At 48.3% G+C, this 24,772-nt stretch overlaps 3 protein-coding genes across 3 annotated transcripts in view; all 3 read right to left on the bottom strand.

Annotated features, from left to right (window-relative positions):
- Positions 1-235: 235 nt before the first annotated feature.
- On the bottom strand, positions 236-3,588 carry LOC123519730 (zinc finger protein OZF-like). Its single transcript, XM_045281238.1, has 2 exons — positions 2,707-3,588; positions 236-1,932 (listed from the first exon to the last, which is right to left on the bottom strand). Exon 2 carries the CDS (start codon positions 1,867-1,869, stop codon positions 787-789), a length of 1,083 nt encoding a protein of 360 aa, XP_045137173.1. The 5' UTR covers positions 1,870-1,932; positions 2,707-3,588; the 3' UTR covers positions 236-786.
- Positions 3,589-3,750: 162 nt separating this feature from the next.
- LOC123519450 (F-actin-monooxygenase Mical-like) overlaps positions 3,751-24,772 on the bottom strand; it is a 98,585-nt gene continuing 77,563 nt past the window's right edge. Inside the window, 1 exon segment of the mRNA XM_045280750.1 lies at positions 3,751-4,463. The gene's annotated coding sequence lies outside the window, so the exon portion shown is untranslated.
- Positions 6,406-21,323, bottom strand: LOC123519456. Its single transcript, XM_045280763.1, is given in 10 exon segments — positions 6,406-8,987; positions 8,990-11,242; positions 12,701-12,893; positions 12,896-14,750; positions 14,752-15,577; positions 16,944-16,987; positions 17,516-17,706; positions 18,485-18,652; positions 20,643-20,774; positions 21,072-21,323. Coding segments are annotated over 9 exon segments (8,211 nt in total). The 5' UTR covers positions 20,742-20,774; positions 21,072-21,323.

Here is a 24,772-nt window from a genome sequence, read left to right as displayed (position 1 = left end):
AAATACAGTGGAAATTTTAGTGTATGGTAGCCAATTCAAAGACTGATGATATATATTTATATTTTCTAGGTGATGCAAAAATGTGTGCAAGTATGGAAGATGAATATAACTGAGCAAGGATTTAATATATAGACTAAATCCCTTGTTTGTTTCCCCCCCGCATCCCGCCACTCACACACACTACACACTAAACATAGGACACACAGTTATGCAATGTATAATAAAATTCCATACAGCAAGTCTTCTTTTTAATTATATATTACATTGCAGGCATCTGGATTGTAATGCTGCAAGAGGAAAAAAAAAAAAAAAAAAAAAAAAAAAAATAACAAAATATTCGTCACACACACAAACAGAAAGGTCTATAAAAATTCAAGACATCAATATTTGAAAGCTTCCTTAAAACTATGGCAACCTGTTATGTGAGTGTGTGTGAGTGTGTGTGTGTAATCATGGTAACATTATTAAGGCATTAAGTTTGCATGATGATTCCTCCTATCCCACCAAACACAATGATGGTGATGGTGGTGGCGGCAGCAACAACAATAATGCTTGTGGTGATGACAGTGAATGGTGGTGATGAGTTATATGCTAAGTAGGAACAATAATAATGATGATGGTGATGGTGGTGACATGTAGGAACAGTCACAGTATGATGGTGATGGTAATAAATGACTGAATAATGACAATAGCTATATATTACACGAGTATAATGAACATATGTTGACACACCACCCACTCCCTCAGACATGGGTGTGACTGCACTGCTCCACACAACACACCACTTCAAAGGTGGATCATCACATGTTTGGCAATGTCACGCTTTGTCTTGAAACACTTCCCACAAACATCACACTTGAACTCCCTCAAGCCAGTGTGTCTGAAGGCATGTACATTGAGCTCAGACATGGTAAGAAATCTTTTGCCACACTCTTCACACTCATGATTTTTAATACCACTGTGAGTCAGGGTGTGTGTGGTGAGGAAAGACTTTCTAGCAAATTTCTTTCCACATTCTAAACACTCATGATTTTTAACACCACTGTGAGTCAGAGTATGTGTGGTGAGGTGAGACTTTTGGATAAATTTCTTTCCACATTCTAAACACTTATAATTTTTAACACCACTGTGTGTCAAGATGTGTGCAGTTAAGTTACACTTTCGGGTAAATTTCTTTCCACATTCTAAACATTCATAAATTTTAATACTACCACTGTGTTTCTGGGTGTGCCTTGTGAGGCTAGATTTCAAGGTAAATTTCTGACCACATTCTAAGCACTCATAGTTTTTAACACCACTGTGTGTCAGCATGTGTGTGGTGAGGTTAAACTTTTGGGTAAACTTCTTTCCACATTCTAAACATTCATAATTTTTAATACTACCACAGTGTGTCAGGGTGTGTCTTGTGAGGCTAGATTTTAAGGTAAATTTCTGTCCACATTCTAAGCACTCATAGTTTCTAACACCACTGTGTGTTAAGGTGTGTTTGGTGAGGGTAGACTTTTGGATAAACCTCTTTCCACATTCTAAACATTCATAGTTTCTAATACTACCACACTGTGTCAGGATGTGGGAGGTGAGGTAAGACTTTAAGGTAAATGTCTTTCCACATTCTAAACACTCATAGTTTCTAACACTACTATGTATCAAGGTGTGGTTCTTAAGCCCTTGTTTGCTTGTAAAAGTTTTATTACACTGCTGACACACAAACTTGCTCCCTCCTCTGTGGACAGAGCTGCCTGCCTTGAGGTGATTGCTGCCACCATGCCTATGCCTCCCCACTCCTGAGGCAAACTGCTGTTGCTGCTGTTTACTCATGCTGCTACCTAGCCTCCCCCCTCCACTACAGCACTGCTCCCAGCAGCACATGCCACGGCTGATCCTGCAGGAACCCTTGGGGAAGCTGGCTGGAGTGGCTGACTCTGGCCTAGTCTGTGAGGCAGGGAAGAGTGTGTTAGGGCAGCAGTGGACTAAATATAGCTGAGAGAGAGAGAGAGAGAGAGAGAGAGAGAGAGAGAGAGAGAGAGAGAGAGAGAGAGAGAGAGAGAGAGAGGCAGAATATAAAGAAGAGGATACAAAATTTAAAATATTAACATGTGTATGTATCTTATAAGCACACTACTTTAACATCAAATGACTACAAAACCAGTTTAATCTAGTGGCTATGGGAGGGTGGGGCAGAGGGGGCATGCCTATCTTCCCTACACAACACAACAAGAGGGGACCTCCTGGGGGTCACGTACTGGGTAGTGCTGGGTCAGGGGCAGATTCATTCAAAACAGGTCAAAATCTACCAGAAAAAAGTTAATTTCATTTGGAAATTAGCTGAATTGTTGGTATAGCTGTATAAATTCAGCCTCGCGCCTAAGGGGTAGAGACCGCACTCTGCTGATGGGCCAGCCCTTACAAATACAAGGACATCGTAACTGGAATTAACAATACAAGAGGGCAGGAGAGTGCATCATGAACAGCAATAAGTAATCGTTTAATTAATAATCTCATTAGTCATAATATTAAAAGGTAAATTCCCGAGATGAGATGCCAAATCAGAATTGAATGACTCGACACAGGCAACTACAGGGGAGGGAAGGGAATTCCGACCTCCACAGTCCACAGTCCACACCTGTACTCATTACAAACTTCCCCTGTGACACACACACACACCTCCCTCTGTCGCCTTAATAAAACACTTGGCGCTATTCTCACCTTGCTGGATGTGGAGTTCAGTGTCTCGCCGCCTGCTGGTGTTGCTGAACTCTCCGAGCCCCGACCCTCCCGAGGCTCACAAGGTACTCAAAATTGTCCGGAGTTTTGAGTCAATGCGATGCCTTCACCTCGGTGGCACGCCATGCCAGCCCACCCCCAGCCTGCCAGCTGCCACAGTGCCAGTTTGTTTTGAGAGATTTCTGCGCTGGCCGCCAGGGCCCAGGCGCCACCTTCACACCACGAGCCTACCGATTTATCAATTTCATGTAGCTGTGGTGAGCGGCTGAGCGCGGGTCGGGACGCTGGCTGGCGGGATGAGCTCATAATTGTTTACAACACACAGTCCACAGTATTCTGCATCGGTTTGCGTCATTGTTATTAGAAACATTTAACTACTGTGGCGTGTTGGTATATTGTTTGGGGCTCCTTCATGGAGGAACTCATCCTGGTAAGCTTCAGCGGCCAGCCAAGCAGCCCTCTGCTCACTGGTGGTGACTCCCCCCACCTCTCTCTCTGCTTCCACCCACCAGTTGCACTGTTCTTGACAATCACGAAATTGCCGATTCGCTTAATAATTTTGAGAACCTCGTTGATCATTGTACTGTAGATGAGTAGACTTGCCAGGATAGCATCGCTCAGTTTTGTTAGTGGTCGCCTTTCCATACCAGCAAAGCTTGATGAAAGACGCCAGCTGCTGCACCTTTAATTAATGAGTGCACGACTACTTCCATCATGCTGGCTGCATACCAGTTTATTCATAATTATCAACACTTTGTATATGTAATTCTCGATACAAGAAGTGCATCACCGCGGCAAGGCAGTATACAGGACTGAGCCGCGCCGCGCCCCGACCAACAAGCAACAACCTACCCCACAGCCTCGGCGGCGGCAGGCCAGCCAGCCACCGCTCACCACACCCCTGCCAAACTCCTCCCAGAGGCCCACGCCCTGAATCCCGAGGTGTGACACGCTCTTGTTGAGGCAAGAATCAGGGAAGCAATATAAATTAAACACGATTACCGAAGGATCAATGACACAGTTAAGCAATGTATAACATTTCAATAGAGCAAGTCTTCCTTTTAATTACATATACATAAACAAGGAGAGAAATATAAAGGGGTTCCTATCTATTCAATAAGTTAACAATTCATAACTGACATATCTCTCAAAATAAATTAAGCATCTTCATAGTTTATCATAATTTACATCTTTAACTTACGCTCTGATGTCTTTTGTGTTCATTTATAATAACCATTCTTCTTTTCCTTACTTATTTATTCATTTTCATCTTCCTTTCAAAGTATTCTTATATATCTTTCCTATACAACTTTCCCTCACAAATCTTCCATGATTATCAAACAAATCACAAACCTTTCCACTTACCTCCTCTCAAAACAACATTAATATCTTTTCTTGACATTATTTACACTTATTCTTCATCACAACACTTTTCACTTTCACTTCCTCAAAATCAACAATATTTTCTCCCATTACCATTACAATCTCTCACCATTAAGTCTTCAAGCATTCAGGACTAGATGAGGACTAGTTAATGGGATCATACAGGTGACAAACCCCATTACAAAAGTTACCATTAACAGAAAGAAGAGGAGATTCCAATGCAAACAAACAGAATCACTAACTCCTGAATCTCCAGCAATGATATACAAATAAATTAAGTCAATCTATCATCTCCATTCACACACACACACACACACACACACACACACACACACACACACACACACACACACACACTAATAAAGGCAACATTTCCAAGTTTATTATTATTATTACTATTATATTCTTTCCTATTATCAAAAAAGCAGTATTTTTTTTCATTTGACAAGTGGAAAAATGTATTGAGGAATATAATGGCTAGCTATTCATCCTAGGAGAGAGAGAGAGAGAGAGAGAGAGAGAGAGAGAGAGAGAGAGAGAGAGAGAGAGAGAGAGAGAGAGAGAGAGAGAGAGAGAGAGAGAGAGAGAGAGAGAGAGAGAGAGAGAGAGAGAGAGAGAGAGAGAGAGAGAGAGAGAGAATTTTGTAAGCTGGCAGTGTTATGAGTATTCTAGCATCTTCACTATTACATTGGAGGCATATGGCTTGTGATGTAGCAAGAGGAAAATATGGAAAAAGGAAAAAAATACCAACAAAACATCCTTCACACACAAAAAGAAATAAAACAAGTAAAGAAACATGTAAATCTAAACAAAATTGTGAGAAACTACTGGTAAATATCAATAAATAATGTAGAAAAGCACCATTAACCCACACACACAAGGAAATAAATCTTAGAAAATGCACCAAAATCTTCACCATTCAATCAAGGCCTAAATACTTCTCCTGGTCTAAAGAAATTCAAGACATCAATATTTAAGAACTTCAATTATTTCAACCTTGCTTCCTTAACACTATGACAACCTGTTGTGTGTGTGTGTGTGTGTGTGTGTGTGTGTGTGTGTGTGTGTGTGTGTGTGTGTGTGTGTGTGTGTGTGTGTGTGTATAATTATGGTAACATTATTAAGGCATTATTAAGTTTGCATGATGATCCCCCCCCTATCCCCTAAACACTGATGGTGATGGTGATGGCAACAACAATAATGCTAGTGGTGATGACAGTGAATGACGGTGATGAGTTATATGCTAAGTAGGAACAATAATAATGATGATGGTGATGGTGATGACAAGTAGGAACGGTCACAGTATAATGGTGATAATGGTGATGAATGATGATGGATAATGACGATAGCTATATACAGTATTACATGAGTATAATAAACATATGTTGAGCTAAATAACACTAATTAGATGATGATGATGATAAAATGTAGTACTATCCAACACACACACACACACACACACACACACACACACACACACACACACACACACACACACACCCGGTAGCTCAGTGGTTAAAGCGCTGGCTTCACAAGCCAGAGGACCGGGGTTCGATTCCCCGGCCGGGTGGAGATATTTGGGTGTGTCTCCTTTGACGTGTAGCCCCTGTTCACTGTTCACTGTTCACCTAGCAGTGAGTAGGTACGGGATGTAAATCGAGGAGTTGTGAACTTCTTGTCCCGGTGTGTGGCGTGTGCCTGGTCTCAGGCCTATCCAAAGCTCGGAAATAATGAGCTCTGAGCTCATTCCGTAGGGTAACGTCTGGCTGTCTCGTCAGAGACTGCACCACATCAAACAGTGAAACACACACACTATCACAATAATAATAAAAAAAACTAAACTAAAAACAGCAAGGATGATGATGACGATGATGATAATAATAATGATGTGGAGGAGGAGGAGGAGGAGAAACATTAGAAACTAAACAACAATGCAATAATAGCAATGATGATGATGGTGATAGCGATGATGATGATGATGTGATGACGATGGGAAATACTGAGCACACAGCACCACAATAACAGAGCACTAACCTCCACACCACTAAGGCAATCTTGTCTCTTTGTCTCACCACCTCCACCACACTGCTCTCTCACCACCACCACTTGCCAAGGCCACACTGATGACTGGCCGGGTTCTCGAGTGCTTCATTTCCTGCCAGGATAAAAATGTTATCAATCCTTCACTGGAACCAGAAAAAAACACTCTTGGAAACCTACGTCACTTCAAGCAGAGCGTTGGCAGCAGAGGCAGTAGAAGGAAACGTTTTTGATCACAGCAAGACAAAGTTGAGCGTTTCATCTCCGCACGGTGAAGTTGTCATTGATGAAGGAGTCCATGGCAGCGTTGTGCATCCCCTCCACCCTCACCAAGCGCACCAGGCCGGACTGGGTGGCCACGGCGATCCAGGTGTGTGCACCCAGGTTGTTGTTCCAGGCCAAGGAGGTGACAGCCATCATGGGGTAGCAGGTGATTGCGCTGGCCTCCATACACTCGTTGCGCCATCGCTCTAGCAGCTCTTCCCTAGGGATGCTGCAGAAGTTTGCCACGTTCTGCTCCTTAAACACCAGGCCATGCGTGTCCACCGTTTCCTGGTACGTCTGCGGGAACTTCCGGTACAGGTTCTGGCCCAGACAGTCCTCCTCCTCTTGCTCGTTCTGCTCCCTCTGCTGGTCTGCAGACTTGGCCTTGGCTGCCTGCGGCTCATGGCGGGAGCGATGGATGATGCGGCCGCTGTTGAAGGATACAGGGGTGGCAGCGTCCAGCGCCTGCAGGCGGGCACACATCACCGGCACCTTGCGCTTTGAGGGAAACTTTTCATTCTCATAATTCCTGAAGAGCTGCTGCTGCACTGTCAGGGTCACCTCGCCGGCAGAGTCACCCTGGGCCACCGAGTTGAGCCAGTCCGAGCCGGCCAGCGCCCAAACAGCCGCGTTGGCCGACAGCACGTTGCGTGATGGGATGCCAAAGAAGCCGCTCTCCTTGAAGCAGGTGTTGGTGCTGGCCAAGCCGTACACGTCGTCAAAGGCCAGGAAGCAGCCCGCCCAGTGCAGCAGCCACAGGGAATCCAGTACCAGGCCCTTGCGTACCACACTCAGGGGCAGCTCAGGGCGCTCCAGGTCCCAGAACTTGTAGGTGCGGTCGTTGCCGCCGGACAGCAGGTTTCTGCCGCCTGTGGTGGGGCAGAAGGCCACTGTGGTGCACACCCCGTTGTGGGCGTGGAAGCTCCTGAAGGGCACCACCACAGACCCCCCCTGCAGCCGCAGGAATGGAGAGGTGGTGGTCAGGTCCCACACACACACCACACCAGAGGACAGTGCCCCGGCCACCAGGTGGTGCCCCTTGGCCCGGCACCAGTCCACCTTAAGGCATTGCACCTCCCGGCCCTCGCCACGCCCTGGCACCAGTGCCAAGCTGGCTGATGGCTTGTACACTGCACCCCGTTCCAGCAGTGCCTCAGGGCGCGGCACAGCATACACCTGCACCGTGCCGTCAGAGCAGGCGGCAGCCAGCAGACCCAGGCGTGGCAAAGGGGAGTCCACCAAGCCAGGCAGCGTTGCTTCCTCTGAACCTGAGGGGCACCAGGCCAGTGACCAGACTGTGCCATGCTGATGGGCCAGCCCCAGCAGGAAGCAGGGGGTGGGGGGCTCACTGGTGGTTGGCCCTGGGCAACCCCACAGCTGGATGAGACCCCTGTGGGAGTAGGAATGGCAGATCTGGTGCTTCATGTCTGGGCATGGGAGTGTGGCCAGGGCCAGGTGCTGCATGCTGGAGTGCAGGGAGGCCGGCGGGTACTCAGGGCACCAGGCTGAAGCTGTCACTGGCCCCCCACAGAACATGGCACTGCCCTGGCCAGCCAACATGCTGTCGAAGCGGCCCAGCTCCTGCCACTCACCTTGGCTCACCGAGTCCCCATTTGCCACTGTCGCTGTTGCTGCTGCCTGCTGGCCCACCACCTGCACCCTAAACCTTGGGCTGGCAGCGATGGCGGGGAGGTAGAGCGCTGCAGTGCCTGGGGCCAGGGCCTGCCACTCCTTGTGGGCTGGCCAGTGCTCTGGGTAGAGCGAGTTGCTGGTGTTGTCGGCCAGGAAGTCGTGTGTCCAGCGCAGGGCCGGCAGGAAGGGCACCAGCAGGTCCCTGCTGTACCGCCTCAGGCCACTAGACCGCTGGCCACCCAGCCGCTCCCCCCATTCCTCGTCTGACTCATCTGACTCGCTGTCAGGCTCCCCCCCCACCTCAGCAATGTGTGTGGAGGTGAGGTGGTCCTCCATGTCTGCCTCCTGGCCACAAGTGAAGGCACACAGTTTGCAGGAGTACTCCAGGGAGTGGCCTGCCTGTGGACACAACCAGTGGTGTTGCCGTGCCTCAGCCACGCTGTCAGAGGAGTGGTCACACCCCTGGTGGTGGCAGGTTGCCCCTGCCCCCTCCTCCAGGGTAGCCTCCCAGGTGTCCAGCAGTGTGTGGGGCAGGGTGAGGTCAGGGCGGGTGTAGTAGTGCGCCAGCCTCAGCTCCTGGCGGAAGTCGTCGCCCTGGTCTGAGCCACTGTCACTGCCGCCGTCCTCACCGCGGGTGTGGCGCCAAGCCTGCAGCCGCATGTTGCAGTTGAGGGCGGCCTTCCTGCTGCCACGCTCCCGGTCCTTGGGTGTGGCCGACTCCTTGGGCTTCCTGGCGGCCTTGGAGTCGTGCTTCCTGAGGTGTGCCTCCAGGTAGTAATAGCGGATGCGGCGGTGACACACGTGGCAGGTTTTGTTCAGCTGGCTGGGGTCCACACCGCAGGCCAGGGAGTGCATGCGGTGGCCCAGTACGGAGCGGAAGATGCCACCACACACCTCGCACCGCAACTGCCGCACTGCACGCATGGTGTCCACCAGGATCTCTGCGTCTCAGCTGCAGTGAACTCCTGGCTGGCCCCGCGGGGCCGGGCCAGGCCATTGTGCGTTCGCCGGGCGTGGGAGAGGAAGTGTGCCTGGGAGAAGCACATCTCGCCACACTTGCCACACTCCACGTCCTCAAACTTTTCCTGCCGGCTTGGCTTGTAATCACGCAAAGGACGCTGACTCTTGGGTTGCCGACCCCGCCGCCGCTTAACGGGAACCTCTGGGGTGGGGGTGTGGGACCCCTCTGCTGCCTTGTGGGGTGGGGGGACAGGTGTGGTGGTGGTAGGTATGGTGATGGCAGGGGTGGTGATGGCAGGGGTGGTGATGGCAGGTGTGGTGGTGGCGGGGATGGTGATGGCAGTGGTGGTGGCAGGGGTAGTGATTACAGGGGTGGTGATGGCAGGGGTGGTAGTGGCAGGTGTGGTGGTGGCAGGTGTGGTGGTGGCAGGTGTGGTGGTGGCAGGGGTGGTGGTGGCAGGGGTGGTGGTGGCAGGGGTAGTGATGACAGGGGTAGTGATGACAGGGGTAGTGATGGCAGTGGTGGTGAGCATGTCAGTCAGCATGGGTGCCTCTTCACACCTCCTCTTGGGCTGGGGTGTCTCGCTGGCTTCTGCTGGGCTTCTCTTCACCCTGGGTTTCTTGGGACCTGGTGATCTGATTGGTGACCTGGCTGGTGAGGTGATGGGTGACCTGGCAGTGGTCTTGGTGCGTGGACTGGTGGCCTCGCTCACCACTCCCGTCCACCAGTCCTTCAGTTTCACTTTGCGGCCACCTCGAGACACGTGCTCCACCGCCTCCTCCACCTCTGTATCGGGTGGGGGGGGTGTGGCTGCCTCCATATCCAAGGTGGAGACGGTCGTGTCTTGTGGTGGAGACGCTGCCACTTGGGGTTCTGTGGCAGGGCGTTCTGATGCCTTGCCGTCACTGCCCGGGGTCACACACAGGGTCAATGCCACATGTGGGTCCTCAGAGGTCAGATCAGCATCATCCACTTGACCTGGTTTGGTTCTGCCTGTGTTCCGCCTCCTGGTCCACCTTGTCTGGCCCCGGACTTTGGCTCTACCCCGCCCCCTCCCCCTCTTTCCCCGCTGTGCCCCGCCACACACAACAGTTTCCATTTCCTCAGGCTCCAGGGTCACGGGCTCACACTCAGGAGTTGTGTGGCCTTTCTGGGTCACTGGCATTGTGGCACTGTGGCCCTCTGCAGGTGTGGGTTCACTTGAGTGCCATGGTGTGGTGATGGGCATGCCATTACTCTCCTTGGCACCCTGGCTGGCATCCTCTAAAGACTGGTTCAGCTCTGGAGGGACTGTGCTGTCACTCTGGCACTGTTGGGGCATCTCTGGCAACTGTGTATCCATAACTCCAGCCTGTGCCACTTCTTCCTCTACTTGGTGATAGTGACCTGACCCTGGTGACAGTACAAGGTCAGTATTTGTCAATATTTCCTCAGACGCTTCATTTCCTGGCATGGCATCCTCACTGCCCGGCTCTCCTTCACTCTCCAGTGCATCCCCTTCAGCTTGTGGCACTCCCCAGTCACACCCCAGCTGGTCCACACCCTCCACATCTTCAGCTGTGTCAGGGAAGCCACTCTCTATGGCCTCCTCTCCTGCCTCCACTGTGTTGTCACAAAAGATGTCACTGTGGTGTGTTCCTGTCTCTTCTGCAGGTGTGTGTATGTGTATGTGTGTTTCAGTCTCTTCTGCAGGTGTGTATATATGTGTTTCTGTCTCTTCTGCAGGTGTGTGCATGTATGTCCCTGTCTCTTCTGCAGGTTCTACAGGTGTGTGTATGTGTGTTTCTGTCTCTTCTGCAGGTGTGTGTGTATATGTGCCTGTGTCTTCTGCAGGTGTGTGTGTGTGTATGGGCATCCTTATTTCTTCTGCAGGTGTGTGTGTGTATGTCCCTGTGTCTTCTGCAAGTGTGTGTGTGGGTGTTTCTATCTCACCGGGAGCATTATAAGAGGAAATATCATTGTTTGTTGCTGTCTGTAGTGCGGAGAAGACACTGTTGCCCTCCACTTCCACCTCCACCTCCCTCTGTGGTAAGGTGGAGAGACTTTCCTCCACCTCTGCCTCTATTGCACTGGTTAAGACATTTTCCTCCACCTTGTGTGTCTGTGGTGGAGTCGATAAGATGCTGCTGCCTTCCACCCCCCCTTCCGCCTGTGCAGGGTTGGCAATGAACAGACTGCTGGTGTTGGCAGGTTCCTCATCATCATCCCTAATGTCCACCTCCTCCATCTCCACATCCTCTGCAGGTAAACAAAGGGAAACCATTAACTTCACTCCATAACTCCACATTCATCCATCCACCACAGATAAATCATATCATTCCATCTTTTACTCATTCAGTCCACATTCATTCACTCATCCACTACCACTAAACCAATTCATTCCATCTTTTTAACTCATCAATTCCACTCATTAACTCCACATTCATCCACCCACAACTGATTAACCAATTAATTTCCACTCTTTAACTCATCCATTCACATTCATCCACTTATCTACTAACCCAATTAATTCCACCTTTTCAAACAAGTAACACATTCATCCACTCACCACTCAAACTAATTCACTCCACCTCGTTAAACCACTGCCTCTACATTTATCCACTCACCGACTACTGATAGAGCAATTAATTTCCACTTCTTTAAGCCTTCCACTTCAATATACAAAACCTCAAGGCACTAAAACCACACAATGACATCTTTATAAGCACTTACAAGAGAGAAAGGGGAAAAAAAAGATGGATTTTGTAATTTCTAACAGTTAAAAAGTTTGATAGTGGCTAAAAATGAGATCAAATAGTCTCAGAGAGGTTAGTGATTATGGAAACGCGTACCAAAATAGCAGTCAATGAATCTACTCGCTGAACAACAAGGGAGTGACAATACAAAGGTCAAGCTTCCCGATCCTACACCTGACCTGACCTTACCTGACCTGAACACCTTTAAACCATCAACTGTTAACCCCTTCAATACTGGGACACATTTTTACCTTGAGATTTGTGTATGATTAGACCATTTTGTTGACATTAGGAAGGGTCAATGGGGTCAGAAGATTACTGGCCACAGTCTTCACTATTTTAATCCCATTTTTACCTTGAAATTTGTGCACAATTAGACCATATTATTGACATAAGGAAGGGTCAATGGAGGTCAGAAGATTAATGGCCACAATCTTCACATTTTAATCCCATATTTACCTTGAAATTTGTGTACAATTGGACCATTTTGTTGACATTAGGAAGGGTCAATGGAGGTCAGAAGATTAATGGCCAGTCTTCACTATTCTAATCCCCCACATAAGTCTCTGAAGCTGTATAAAATCACCAAATAGTCACCATGGAAACACATCATGCTACTGAAGGGATTAATGGCCACAGTCTTCACTATTCTAATATCCCCACGCAAGTCTCTGAAGCTATATAAAATCACCAAATAGTCACCAGAATGAATATGGAAACACATCATGCTACTGAAGGGATTAATGGCCAGTCTTCACTATTTTAATCCCCCACATAAATCTCTGAAGCTGTATAAAATCACCAAATAGTAAATAGTCACCAGAATGAATATGGAAACACATCATGCTACTGAAGGGCTTAAGAGAACTTAACTGGTCTGAGAAACAAAACTGAGAGGCTGTCCTTTCATTCTAAGCCAACATTTCTCTATGTCATGCTACTGAAGGGGTCCAACACTCACCAGGGTAAGAGAGATCGTCCTCCGCTAGACACTCCACTTGATCTTCCGGACTGGTAGAGCAATGCAAGGGCTGTGTATGAATGAATGACTCCTCCATCTCTGCCCCTCCCATCACCTCCATCTGTGCATCTCCTTGTGTACCAGTGTGGCTGAGGATATCCTGTGTGGGCCCTACAGGAGAGAAGGAACCTGTGTCTATGTTTTGAGTGTTCCTTCCTGCAGGCAACGTGGAGGCACCAAGTAGTGTTCCATCCCTACAGTGCCTTCAGGTGGGTCTGTAATCATGGTCTTGTCTGCAGGTAGTGTAGGAGAGAGAGTATCCTGCATATCCTGTGTATCCTTCAGTGTTTGCTCATCTATATTGCTATGGGATTGGTACAGGAGGGTGGCATCCTTGTGGGGGTCCTGCAGGGTACTAGGTGAAGAAATGGAGGCATGGAAGGCAACAGCATCACTAAGGAAGGACTGCATGAGGGCTGGGCTGCTGCAGGGGAATGTGCTGGGGTCAAACTCCCCTTCAAAGCTGGTAGATTCCTTCATGATGTCCTGTGGAATCTGGGGTGGGTATGGTTCCTCTGCTGTGTCCTTTCCTGTGTCCTCTGCTGTCCCTTCTGCTGTGTCCACCTCCAGATGCTGCACCTGAATATCTGTGAAAGCTTGGGTGTCCTCTGGGTGCTGTGGTTGGGTGACGTTGTGTACTTCATCCTCACTGCTTGACTGGGTGTGTGGGGGTGTGGTGGTGATAGTGGAGGCTGCTGTGGTGGCCTGAGGAATGGTGGTGTCTGGTGTGGTAGTGGTGGTGAGGTGGGTGTGGCAGGGCTGTGGAGGGTGAAAGGGAGAGTCCACGTGTATCTGCAGGGTGGATGAGTCGGCAGGGTCCACATGCACGGTGGTGTGGGTGGTGAAGGGCAGTGAGTGTGGTGGTGGGGCAGCCAGCAGGGGAGCAGGGCTGTTGGTGGCTGTTACGCTCTGTGGCCAGCCTACCTGTGTGGCTTGCATGCCCTTGTCAGTGTGGGGCAGAGTGGTGGGGGTGGCTGGTGTGGTCCGGGGCAGGATGGTCACCTTGGGGGCCACCACCTCCCGCCCCGGCTTGCAGAAGGCCTCGGACAGTCTGGGTGGGGAGGGGGTGGCCTTGACGCGTGTGGAGGGAGTAGTGGGAGTGGGCTTGAAGGCCCCTACGTACTTGATGGTGAACTGCTGCGACCCCAGACTGAGGGGCGGCATGAAGGACAGCTGCCTGGGGGCCAACTCCCGGGGTGGGGAAGTGCTGGCCGGGGAGGGGGCAGTCACTGCAGGGCTGGGGGAGGGTGAGGCCAGGGAAACAGTGAGGCTGGGGGAGGCAGTGGGAGCCTGGGGGAGGCTGGTGGTTTGCAGCGTGGGCAAGGCACTGTAGGGTCTGCGGGGCCGGGATGGGGGCCGGGGCAGCGGGGTGATGGTGATGCTGGACCCCTGGTTCACCACAGTCTCCCCATGGGTGTTGCTTGTGTTCTGCCCCACGTGGCTGGCAGGGGGTGGCTGGCTGGTGTCAGACAGAGGGCGGGGTCGGCTGGTGCGGGAGTAGGTGCGCACCACTCGGGGGGTCGGCAGGCGGGGCGGGCTCTCCTCCTGCCCCCGGGGAACCTCCTTGCCCTGCCTGGTCTCAGAGAGATGGCTGGTGGGTGTGGTAGTGGTGGTGGCCATCACACCTGGCTCTGTCTGTGTGGGGGCGGTGGGGATGATAGCCCGGGGGGAGGGTGGGTGGCCCTCCCCTGGCCTCCACTGCTGGCGGGGCGAGGCCTCCCTGGGGCACTGGTCCTCCACCTTGTCATGGCCTTGGAGGCAGACCCTGCCCCGCTCTGCCCCAGCCTGGCCATCCTGGCAGCCATTGTGGATAGTGCCATTGTGGTGTGGGGCAGCATCTGGCCAGCGGCAGGTGGGGTTTCTGAGTGCCTCCTGGTGGGGTGAGTCCTCAGGGCAGGGTGGTGGCCGGGGGCAATAGAGTGGCGAGGCAGTGGAGTCCCCGGTGTGGCGTGTGGAGCCCCGCATCATCCTGGACTCCTCCATGAGGCGCCGCCAGCTCCAGCTTCCTCTGGGCTGCCGCCTCACGCATCTTGAGCGCCTCCTCCTTCTCCCGCAGCAACATCTCCTGCTGCTGCAGAGCCAGCCATGTCCGCTGCTGTGCTTCCTCCTCCTGCTGTTTCACCAACTCCTCTGCCCGCTGCAGCTGCTCCGCCCGCACCGCCAGCTGCCGCCGCTTGGCACTGTACTGCTCCTCCTCATCCCACCCTGCCTCAACCCCCACACCAGGACTGCCAGCCCCCCAGCCCCCCAATGCCTCCCTCTGGACCGCCGGGCTGTAGGGCCGCTCAGCCAGTGGGGCAGGCCAGGCATGGCCGGCAGGGGAGGGCAGGCAGGGGGACTCTGGGGAGCGAGAGTGTCGACCTGCTTCCTCCTCCCCGGGGCAGCCCGGCCCGCAGGATGAGCCCCGCCGTGCCCGCCGCCCCGCTGAATGTGTGGCAAGGGCTGGACTGTGGTGGTGGTGGTGCAGGTGGTGGTGGTGGTGGTCCAGGTGACGGCGCCGTGCCCAGGAGGGGGACGGCTGCAGGCAGGCAGTGGGGCAGGGCTGGCGGGCAGGCTGGCAGTAAGGTGACCGGGATGTGGCCTGCCCCCGCCCCGTCCCGCCACTGCTGTGGGGGTCGGTGGGCCCCAGCAGAAGGCCAGCCCCCCTTTCCTCCTCTATCCTCATGAAGGCTGGCACCTCCTCCCCCGCCAGGCTGCCCCGGGAGTGCCTCTGGGTGTGAGGCGGGCGCTGGAGGCTGGCTCCAGCTGTCCCGCCCACCACGCTCCCCAAGAAACTGCTGCTGCAAGGCGGAGGGCTGAGGGCTGCTGGAGGACCGGCTCACCTCTTCCTCATCATCCAGACCCCAATCCAACTGCAGGCTCATTGTCCTGTGGAAACAATGCCATCACACACACACACACACACACACACACACACACACACACACACACACACACGATGGAAGAAAACAATCAACCGGTAAGCCATATTGATAGAATTTTCAGAGACATACAATTTGCTAAGGAATATTGGAATAGTATTTCACTACATGGACAAAGAAATGATGAAGAAATTGATAAGTACTATAATAAGACCCAGATTGGAATATGCAGGAGTAGTGTAGACCCCTCATAAAAAGAAACACATAAGGAAGTTGGAGAGACTACAAAAAAATGGCTACAAGAATGGTTCCAGAATTTGAAGGGATGACATATGAGGAGAGACTAAATGCTATGGATCTACCAACCCTGGAACGGAGAAGGGAGAGAGGGGATCTGATACAAGTTTATAAATTGATCAACGGAATGAACCAAGTGGATAATGAGAAACTGATCCTGAGAGAAGAATATGACATTAGAAGCACAAAATCGCATAGTAAAAAGATGAGAAAGGGAAGATTTCTGAGAGATGTTATAAAATATAGTTTCCCACAAAGATGTCTTGAGATGTGGAACAGTTTGAGTGAGGAAGTGGTGTCAGCAATGAGTGTGCATAGTTTTAAAGAAAAATTAGATAAGTGTAGATATGGAGATGGGGCCACATGAGCATAAAGCCCAGGCCCTGTAAAACTACAACTAGGTAAATACACACACACACACACACACACACACACACACACACACACACAAAGTAATCATCTCCGAGGACATGGAAAAAAATTAATAAAAGACATCTGTCTAAATGACATGAGAAAGTACAGTTTCCCGCATCATAGTATTGATAAGTGGAGTAAACTGAGCAGTGATGTCGTTGATGCAGTGTGTGTCAATCAGATGAAAGAGAGATATGACAGGAGTGGCCAAGGAGGCAGGACACAGAGAGCTTAGCTCGGGCCCTGTAATACACAAATAGGTAAACACACACACACACACACACACACACACACACACACACACTACCCTCCTACAACTTCAACCTTTCTCTCTACAACACCACTGCCTTTCACCTACAAGCAATGGTGATGATAATGACAGCAATGGTGATGACAATTAAAGCAATAGTAATGACAATAATAACAACAATGGTGATGACAGTAACAGCAATGGCAATGACAATAACAGCAATGGTGATGATAGTAACAGCAATGGTGATGACACTGACACAGGTGGATGGGACTTGCCTGGGGGAGGAGGTGGTATCCCTGGCATCCACCCCGGGAGAGCAGCGCAGGTGGTGTTGCTTCAAGCCCTCACCTGCTGACACCTGTAGGAGGCAAGATGTCAACACTGTACATCCCTACACACACACTGACACAGACACACAGAAGGGATGCCACACCAAGGTCATATGAACACAAATACTGGAAAGACTAATAAATAAAAACAAGATGGAAGGAAGGGATTGAAAGGGACTCAGAGTGAAAGAAAGGAGAAAGGAGAAAAGAGAAAGAGAGAGGATGGGATAGAAGAGGAAAGGAGGAGGAAAGAAGCAAGGGAGGGAGGGATTGAGGGAGTGAAAGGGGAAAGAAAAGAAGGAAAGAAGGGAATCAGAGAGGAAAAGGAAAGAGGGGGGAAAAAGGAGAAAAGAAGGGAGAGGAGAAAGAGAGGAAGGGATAGAAGGGGAAAGGAGGAAAGAAAGGGAGGGAGGGAAAGAGGGAGTGAAAGAAAGGGAAAAGGAAAAAAAGAAGGAAAGAAGAGAAAGAGAGAAAGAACGAGAGAAAAGAACCAAAAAAGCAAGATATATTAATAAAAAAAAAATAAATAAATAAATAAATAAACAAAACACCTTAATTTCTCACCACAACCAAAACAAACATAAAAAATAACCAAACTCACTCTAGAAGGCGCTGGGAGAGAGCGACCTGACCTCTGCTTCTCTGACCAAATCGTGACCCAGTGGTGCCTCTGTCGGGGTCAGCAGGGGTAAGGGGGTGCCGCTGGTGCACGACCTTGTTGTGTTGCACCATGAGAGATGCTGGCACTCTAGCTTGGCACTCCTCACATCGCACCACTGGACCATCATATTTCTGGCACCATGGAAGAGACACAGAGTTAACGAGAGAGAGAGAGAGAGAGAGAGAGAGAGAGAGAGAGAGAGAGAGAGAGAGAGAGAGAGAGAGAGAGAGAGAGAGAGAGAGAGAGAGAGAGAGAGAGAGAGAGAGAGAGAGAGAGAACACAGCAAAACACTTATAAATATTGTTGTGTTACTCTAATCTTTGGTGTGTGTGTGTGTGTGTGTGTGTGTGTGTGTGTGTGTGTGTGTGTGTGTGTGTGTGTGTGTGTAGGTGCCAATACTTAAAAATTTACCATAACACTAATAAGCAAGTCCTACTACAACTACTACTACATCAACAACAACAACAACAACAACAACAATTACTCCTACTACTACTACTGCTAAGATACTGATAGGCAGTCCTTGAGAGCAAAAAGCTAAGAGTGTTACATGATGGCAAGATAAGATAAGACTGACTGTGCACCAAGAAAGAATCAAGAAAGTAACCTAATAAACAAACACACAAAGGAATGAATAAATAAACAAATAGAAAAAAAAATTGATAGATCACTCAGTTATTTAATTTGGAAGGTCAATTTGGAAGGTCAGTTAGGAAGGTCAGCCAAAGAAGTGCCAGGCAGATAGCAAGAACCAGCCACAGGAAGGAACTAATATAGAACCAATCACCATCATCATCAGCACCACAACCACCATCACCCAGTCACATCGTAGGGCAACAGAACTAGCATCATCATCATCATCATCATCATCATCATCAGGCAGTGACAGTGTATGGTGGCACTACTAACCCCAGAGCAGGTGACATAGTGGCTTTGTATCTGTGGGGCACTGTGGAAGGTGATGCCACAGCCTGCCACAGGACAGCGCGCAGTTGCCTCCCGCCGCAGCTGTGTGTTCCAGGTGGCTAGCAGCTCCACGGTGATACTGCGCCCCACACCCGCCTCAAACTGGCCCTCCTGGTGGCATGTGGCACTCTTAGTATCAGTGCCACTCACAAACTTAACTAATTGGAGGGTACTTTGGCACTTCTATTGACTTTTGGCACTCAATATTGATGTCTGGCACCCAAAAACCTTGCTTAACTAACTGAAGGCTTTTTTGCACTCTCATTGACACTATTATTGAATTCTGGCACCCACAAACCTTGCTTAACAAACGAGGCTTCTTGGCACTCATCTTCTCTTTGGCAGTTACTAACCTTACTTCAGTAATTGATTGGACCTTCTGGCACCCTCACTGACCTATGGCACTCTTGCTGACTACTGGCACCTTCAAACCTTGCATAACTGATTGAACTTTCTGGCATGCTCAGTGATCCTATTGTCTTATTGAGCTCCACGGTGATGCTGCATCCCACACCTGCTTCAAACTGGCCCTCCCTGTGGCCTGTGGCACTCTTAATATCAGTGCCACTCACAAACTTAACTAATTGGAGGGTATTTTGGCACTCCTACTGACTTCTGGCACTTACTAATCTTGCTTCACTAATTGATGGAACTTTCTGGCACCCTCACTGACTCATGGCACTTACTAACCTTGCTTAACTAATTGGAGGCTTTTTTGGCACTCCTATTGACTTCTGGCACCCACAAACCTTGCCTCACTAATTGACGGAACTCTCTGGCACCCTCAGTAACACATGGCACCTTTAATGACTTTGGCACTTACTAACATTACTGGACAAATTAATGAAGTTTTTTTGGGCACTCCCACTGACCCTATTGACTTCTGGCACCCACACATCTTGCTTAACTAACAGAAAGCTTTTTGGCAGCTTCACTAACCCATGGCACTCTTATTGACTTCCAGCACCCACAAATGTAGCTTATTGATGGAACTTTCTATTCTCGAGAGTTTTCCTGTTACTAATGAAGAAATGTTGTCAATCTGTCACTGTTTCTCCTGTTGCTAGTGCAGAAATCTTGTTATTCTGTCTGTTCCTCCTGTTATTAATGCAGAAATCTTGTCAGTCTATCAGTATTTCTCCTGTTACTAATGCAGAAATGTTGTCAATCTGTCTGTTTCTCCTATTACTAATGCAGAAATGTTGTCAATCTGTCTGTTTCTCCTGTTTCTACTGTTAGTAAACTTGTCAATCTGATAGTGTTTCTCTTGTTACTAATGCAGAAATCTTGCTAATCTGTTACGGTTTCTATTGTTAGTAATTTGTTAATCTGTCACTGTTTCTCCTGTTACTAGTGCAGAAATCTTGTCAATCTGTCTCTATTTCTCCTGTTGCTAGTGCAGAAATCTTGTCAATATGTCACTGTTTCTCCTGTTAGTAATGCAGAAATCTTGTCAATCTGTCAGTATTTCTCCTGTTAGTAATGCAGAAATCATGTCAATCTGTCTCTATTTCTCCTGTTACTAGTGCAGAAATCTTGTCAATCTGTCAGTATTTCTCCTGTTAGTAATGCAAAATCTTATCAATCTGTCACTTTCTCCTGTTACTAGTGCAGAAATCTTGTCAATCTGTCAGTATTTCTCCTGTTAGTAATGCAAAATCTCGTCAATCTGTCACTTTCTCCTGTTACTAGTGCAGAAATCTTGTCAATCTGTCATAGTTTCTCCTGTTACTAGTGCAGAAATCTTGTCAATCTGTCACTACAACCACACAAAACCACTCTGAATATTAGTGTAGCTTCAAACAGAACCTTTGAATGTAGAGTGGTGGTGGCACTCAAAACTATAATATTTCTAACCTTGTAATCTACATTGAAGGGGAGAAAATTAATCTTGGCACTAAAAATGGCACTCACAAATTATAGCAGGAGGTAATAAGGTTTGATTTGATTTGATTAGATTAGGTTAGGTTAGGTTAGGTTATATTAAGTTCGTCAGGGGTAGGATCTAGTTAGGTCAGCTTAGGTTGGGTATAGGCTAGGTTTGGATAAGTTAGTTTAGGTAGGGTATGGAGTAGGTTAGCAGTGAACAGAGTGGCCTCACCTCATCCTCAGGAGGTGTGGCGACTCGCAGGGCTGGGCTGGCCGCCATGGGTGCCGCCAGGGCCGCCTCTTGCCTGTCGCCCTCCTCCGTCTCTATCATGAATGCAGCACTAGTGGGTAGTAGTGGTAGCAGCTGGAACAATATGATAACTCATTAACAGGAAAAAAATTTTTGAGAGAGAGAGAGAGAGAGAGAGAGAGAGAGAGACGCACATACGTATATAAAAATACCACGCAAAATAAACAAAAAAAAAAAATTCAATAACACACGTTACTGGATCACACATGAGGGAGCGAGAGGGCCAACTGACGGTGCCACGAGCAGGTAGGAGTGCCAGACGGGGCAGCCACGTGGGACCAGAGTGACAAGTTAATAATAGTGCCAAGAATAAAAATCTTCACATGGTTGAACACTGGGTGGGATTCGAACCTGGGTCACTCCTGCTGCTCACACTGCTAGGCGAGCCAGGAACCACAGAGAAGCAATGGCCGGACCTCCTCGCCTCCCTCGGTGCCTCAGTGTGCAGTAACACGGCCTCAGTAGTAATGTGCAGCCGTCACGGGCGAGGCTGGCTCAGTAAATAACAAGGTGGCAGTGATGCAATATGGCGGACGTGCAGCGCTGCCAGACGCCGCCCACCACTCCACTCAACCACCTCGCCCTCCGCCTCAGCCACCGTCCTCTAGTCCTACCACAGTGGGGAATTTTAACCTCTTCAGTACTGGGACGCATTTTTACCTGAAGATTTGTGTTCGATTAGACCATTTTATTGACATTAGGAAGGGTCTATGAAGGGCAGAAGATTAATGGCTAGTCTTCACTATCAGTACTCCGGGACACATTTTTACCTTGACAATTGCATGTGTACGATTCGACCATTTTATTGACTTTAGGAAGGATCTATGTAGGTCAGAAGATTAATGGTCATAGTCTTCACTATTTTAGTCCCCCACGTAGGTTTATAAAGGTGTATAAAATCACCAAATAGTAACCAGAATGAATATGGAAACGCATCGTACTGAAGGCCGGGTTAAACTATAACTAAACCAAAGCCTTAATCAGACCTAGGCCTCTTTTAACCTAACCTAATAAATTAAGAGGTGTGGGAATGTTGGTTCACTGCCTCCACACCTCTATACTGACAATCAGTTACAAATAAAGTATTATATATACAGCCTACAGGGCATTTGTTACTTTATGTTAATTCATGGGAAGTTGTATACGTATTAACAATAATGCATATATATATATATAAAAAATATAAGAGGTGGGGATCGAAGTGCAGTGCCAAGGATGGGTGCCCGCGGGTGCCTAAAACTCACCCAATTATACTATTGCGAAGGTGTATTGCAGCAGCCTCCAAGATACAATGTACGTGTGCCTGTGTGAGTGTGGAGCAGCGTCATAAGAGAGTACATATGGGTAGTATATATGAGTACATATGTGCAGACTTTAGCTAAAGGGTGAGCGAGGTGTTGGTTGCTCATGTTTATGAAACTGTCAGACCTTAATGGAAGGGACGCTGAGCTAGGCCTCCATGATCGAGGAGATGTGACCCCGGAGGTCACGAGAAGATAAAGTGTGTGTGTGTGTGTGTATGGGTGAGGGCACTGGCCAGCCCTGGGATGATTGTCATACGGTACCGTGTAAATAAATGCATGCATGTGTGAATTACTTGTAGCCAGCATTATCAGGGATATATTGGTAATTAGCGGTTAAGGTAGATAGGGTTACCTAATAAGCTGAAATAGACTCGTAAGGACCTTGCCTGGCAGGTGCGACGGCACAGGAGGCGTGGTTTGTCGGGCACTGTGTGGCACCGACGAGGACAGAGGACAGGAGTGTAGCAAGAGACCTCGAAGGAACAAGTCGTACTCTGGGGAGTAGTCAGAGAGTGAACGAGAGACAGAGAGACATTGAAGTGCCTGACGAACTAACAAAGTGTTACCCGTACTTTGTTGCCGCCCCCTGCCCCGTCCTGTGTGCCGCCGCCACCTGTTCCCGGTGACTCGTGTATAGTTGCTGTAATATAGAGAAATAAGGAAGAAGTGTTTCCTTCTCCCCCACTCTGTGTGACTGAGCTGAGTGAGAGTGGGTGCTATAGCAGCAGACAGCCAGGCCTGAGAGAGCGATCTGCCCGCCTCTCCACCCCAGCCGCCCCGCGCCACCCAGGTAAAGTCCTTCTCCCCGACACACACGCCCCAGATCCCGAGATTGTCAAGCGTCCCCTCCCTGAAGAAGAAGCTGAAGGAGGGTCGCAGCAATACCATCTTCGCACAAAGCCAAAAGAGCGCTAATAACTAAAAACACTTAAAAACCGATCAAAAGCACACTTAAAACACCATACAACCTTTCAAAATACCCAGAAACACTCAAAACATCATACAACCACTGAAAAATGCCCCCACCAAAAAAAAAAAACCACCTAAATACTCAAACACACCTCTACACTAACCTCAAGATAGTAAGATATACCTAAAAAAAACAACTAAAATAGACTGAAAACACAAAATGCACCCAAAACATACATACAAAACCCAAAACACCTTCCAGTACTACCAATCACACTTAAAAACTCCAAAAAGACCTAAATACATTAAAAAGAACAGCAAGATTACAAGGGACACTTACCTAAATATTGCAGCTAGGCTCCTCATCCTCTTCCGCTTCCCTTTCTCCTTTCATCTTCGTCCTCCTTTATTTCTCTTTTTTTTTTTTTCTTTCTTTTATTGCTTCCATCTACACACCTGAATCTAGAAATACATTAAAACACTTAAATAACATTATAAATATTACGCAAAATTTTGACAAAGTTGAGGGGGAGTTAAGTATTGGGGTTTGGCTGTTCCCTCCTCTTCTCCTTCCTTCCTCCTCATTCTCCTTTATTCATGTAAAATATACCTAAAAACATTTAACACACACTGAAAACACACAAAACATCCTGCAACACTACCAAACACACTCAAAATACTTCAGATATAACTCAAAAACACCAAAATGCGCCATAAAGGACGGTAAGATTAAAAAGGGGACTTACCTAAATATTGTGGCTTGGTTCCTCTTCTTCTTCCACTTCCATTTTTCCTTTCTTCTTCGTTCTCCACCTTTTTTCTTTCTTCTACTGCTTCCATCTACACGCCTGAGCCTAGAAACACATCAACACACTTAGAAAATACGAGATATTAGGCAAAATATTAAGGAAGTGGAGGGAGAGTAACTATTGTGGCTTGCCTGCTCCTCCACTTATTCCTCCCTTTCTCCTTCCTTCCTCCTCATCCTCCTTTATTTCTCCTTCCTTCTTCCTTCTGCTACTAGTATCCGCACACCAGAGCCAAGAAACACATGAAAACACGTAGAAATCACTAGATATTAGGCAAAATATTGTCGAACTGGACGGTAGGGAAGGAGGGACAACCCGGGCTATGACTGATGAGTCCCCCTTGGCTGTGACGTCATCAAGAGCGCGGGAACAGAGGTGCCTGGGCTAAATTACGTAAATAATTTTAAAAATGACTTAAAGAAAAAACGAAGCCCAGGCCGAATGCTTACTTTTTTATGACTTGTTAGATACTTTAATTAATATCCAAAACATCAAAACATCTCCTGCTTAACTAGTTTTAAAAAACTGTCTAAATTAAGTATATAAAATGTATATAAACATTTCCACTTATAACGCTGCCAAAACGTCCAGCCATTTCGACTTTATATTTCTTTCGAAAAATATTAGACAATATAAACTCTCTTCTCAGGCATCCAACACTGACCTAGAACCAGAAGTGAACGAGTGAAAGAGCATTTATGTAAAACAAAACCATTAAACTCTAAACTCATTAAAAACTCTTGTAAAGTCAACCTATTTTCACTTGGCGAGTATTCTAACACATTCTACAGAGTCTGAGCTTTCTTTTAAGGCATTCTACAACGAGTTTGACCGTCAAACAGAAACGTAAACAAATAAAATCGAAAAATAAAACTTACGTTAAACGGGACAAAACACCACTTCAAAGTCCACATATTTCACTCAATGGATTGATTTCACGCTTAAAAAAGTACACACAATTTTTGATACCATAAAGGCCCAGTTACACCTCAAAATAAAAAGTTGAAATTGAGAGATGGAAAATTTGGAC

The sequence above is a fragment of the Portunus trituberculatus genome, chromosome 7, assembly GCF_017591435.1.
Source record: "Portunus trituberculatus isolate SZX2019 chromosome 7, ASM1759143v1, whole genome shotgun sequence".
In the NCBI taxonomy this organism is placed as follows: Eukaryota; Metazoa; Arthropoda; class Malacostraca; order Decapoda; family Portunidae; genus Portunus; species Portunus trituberculatus.
This window is presented reverse-complemented; position numbering and strand designations above follow the sequence as displayed.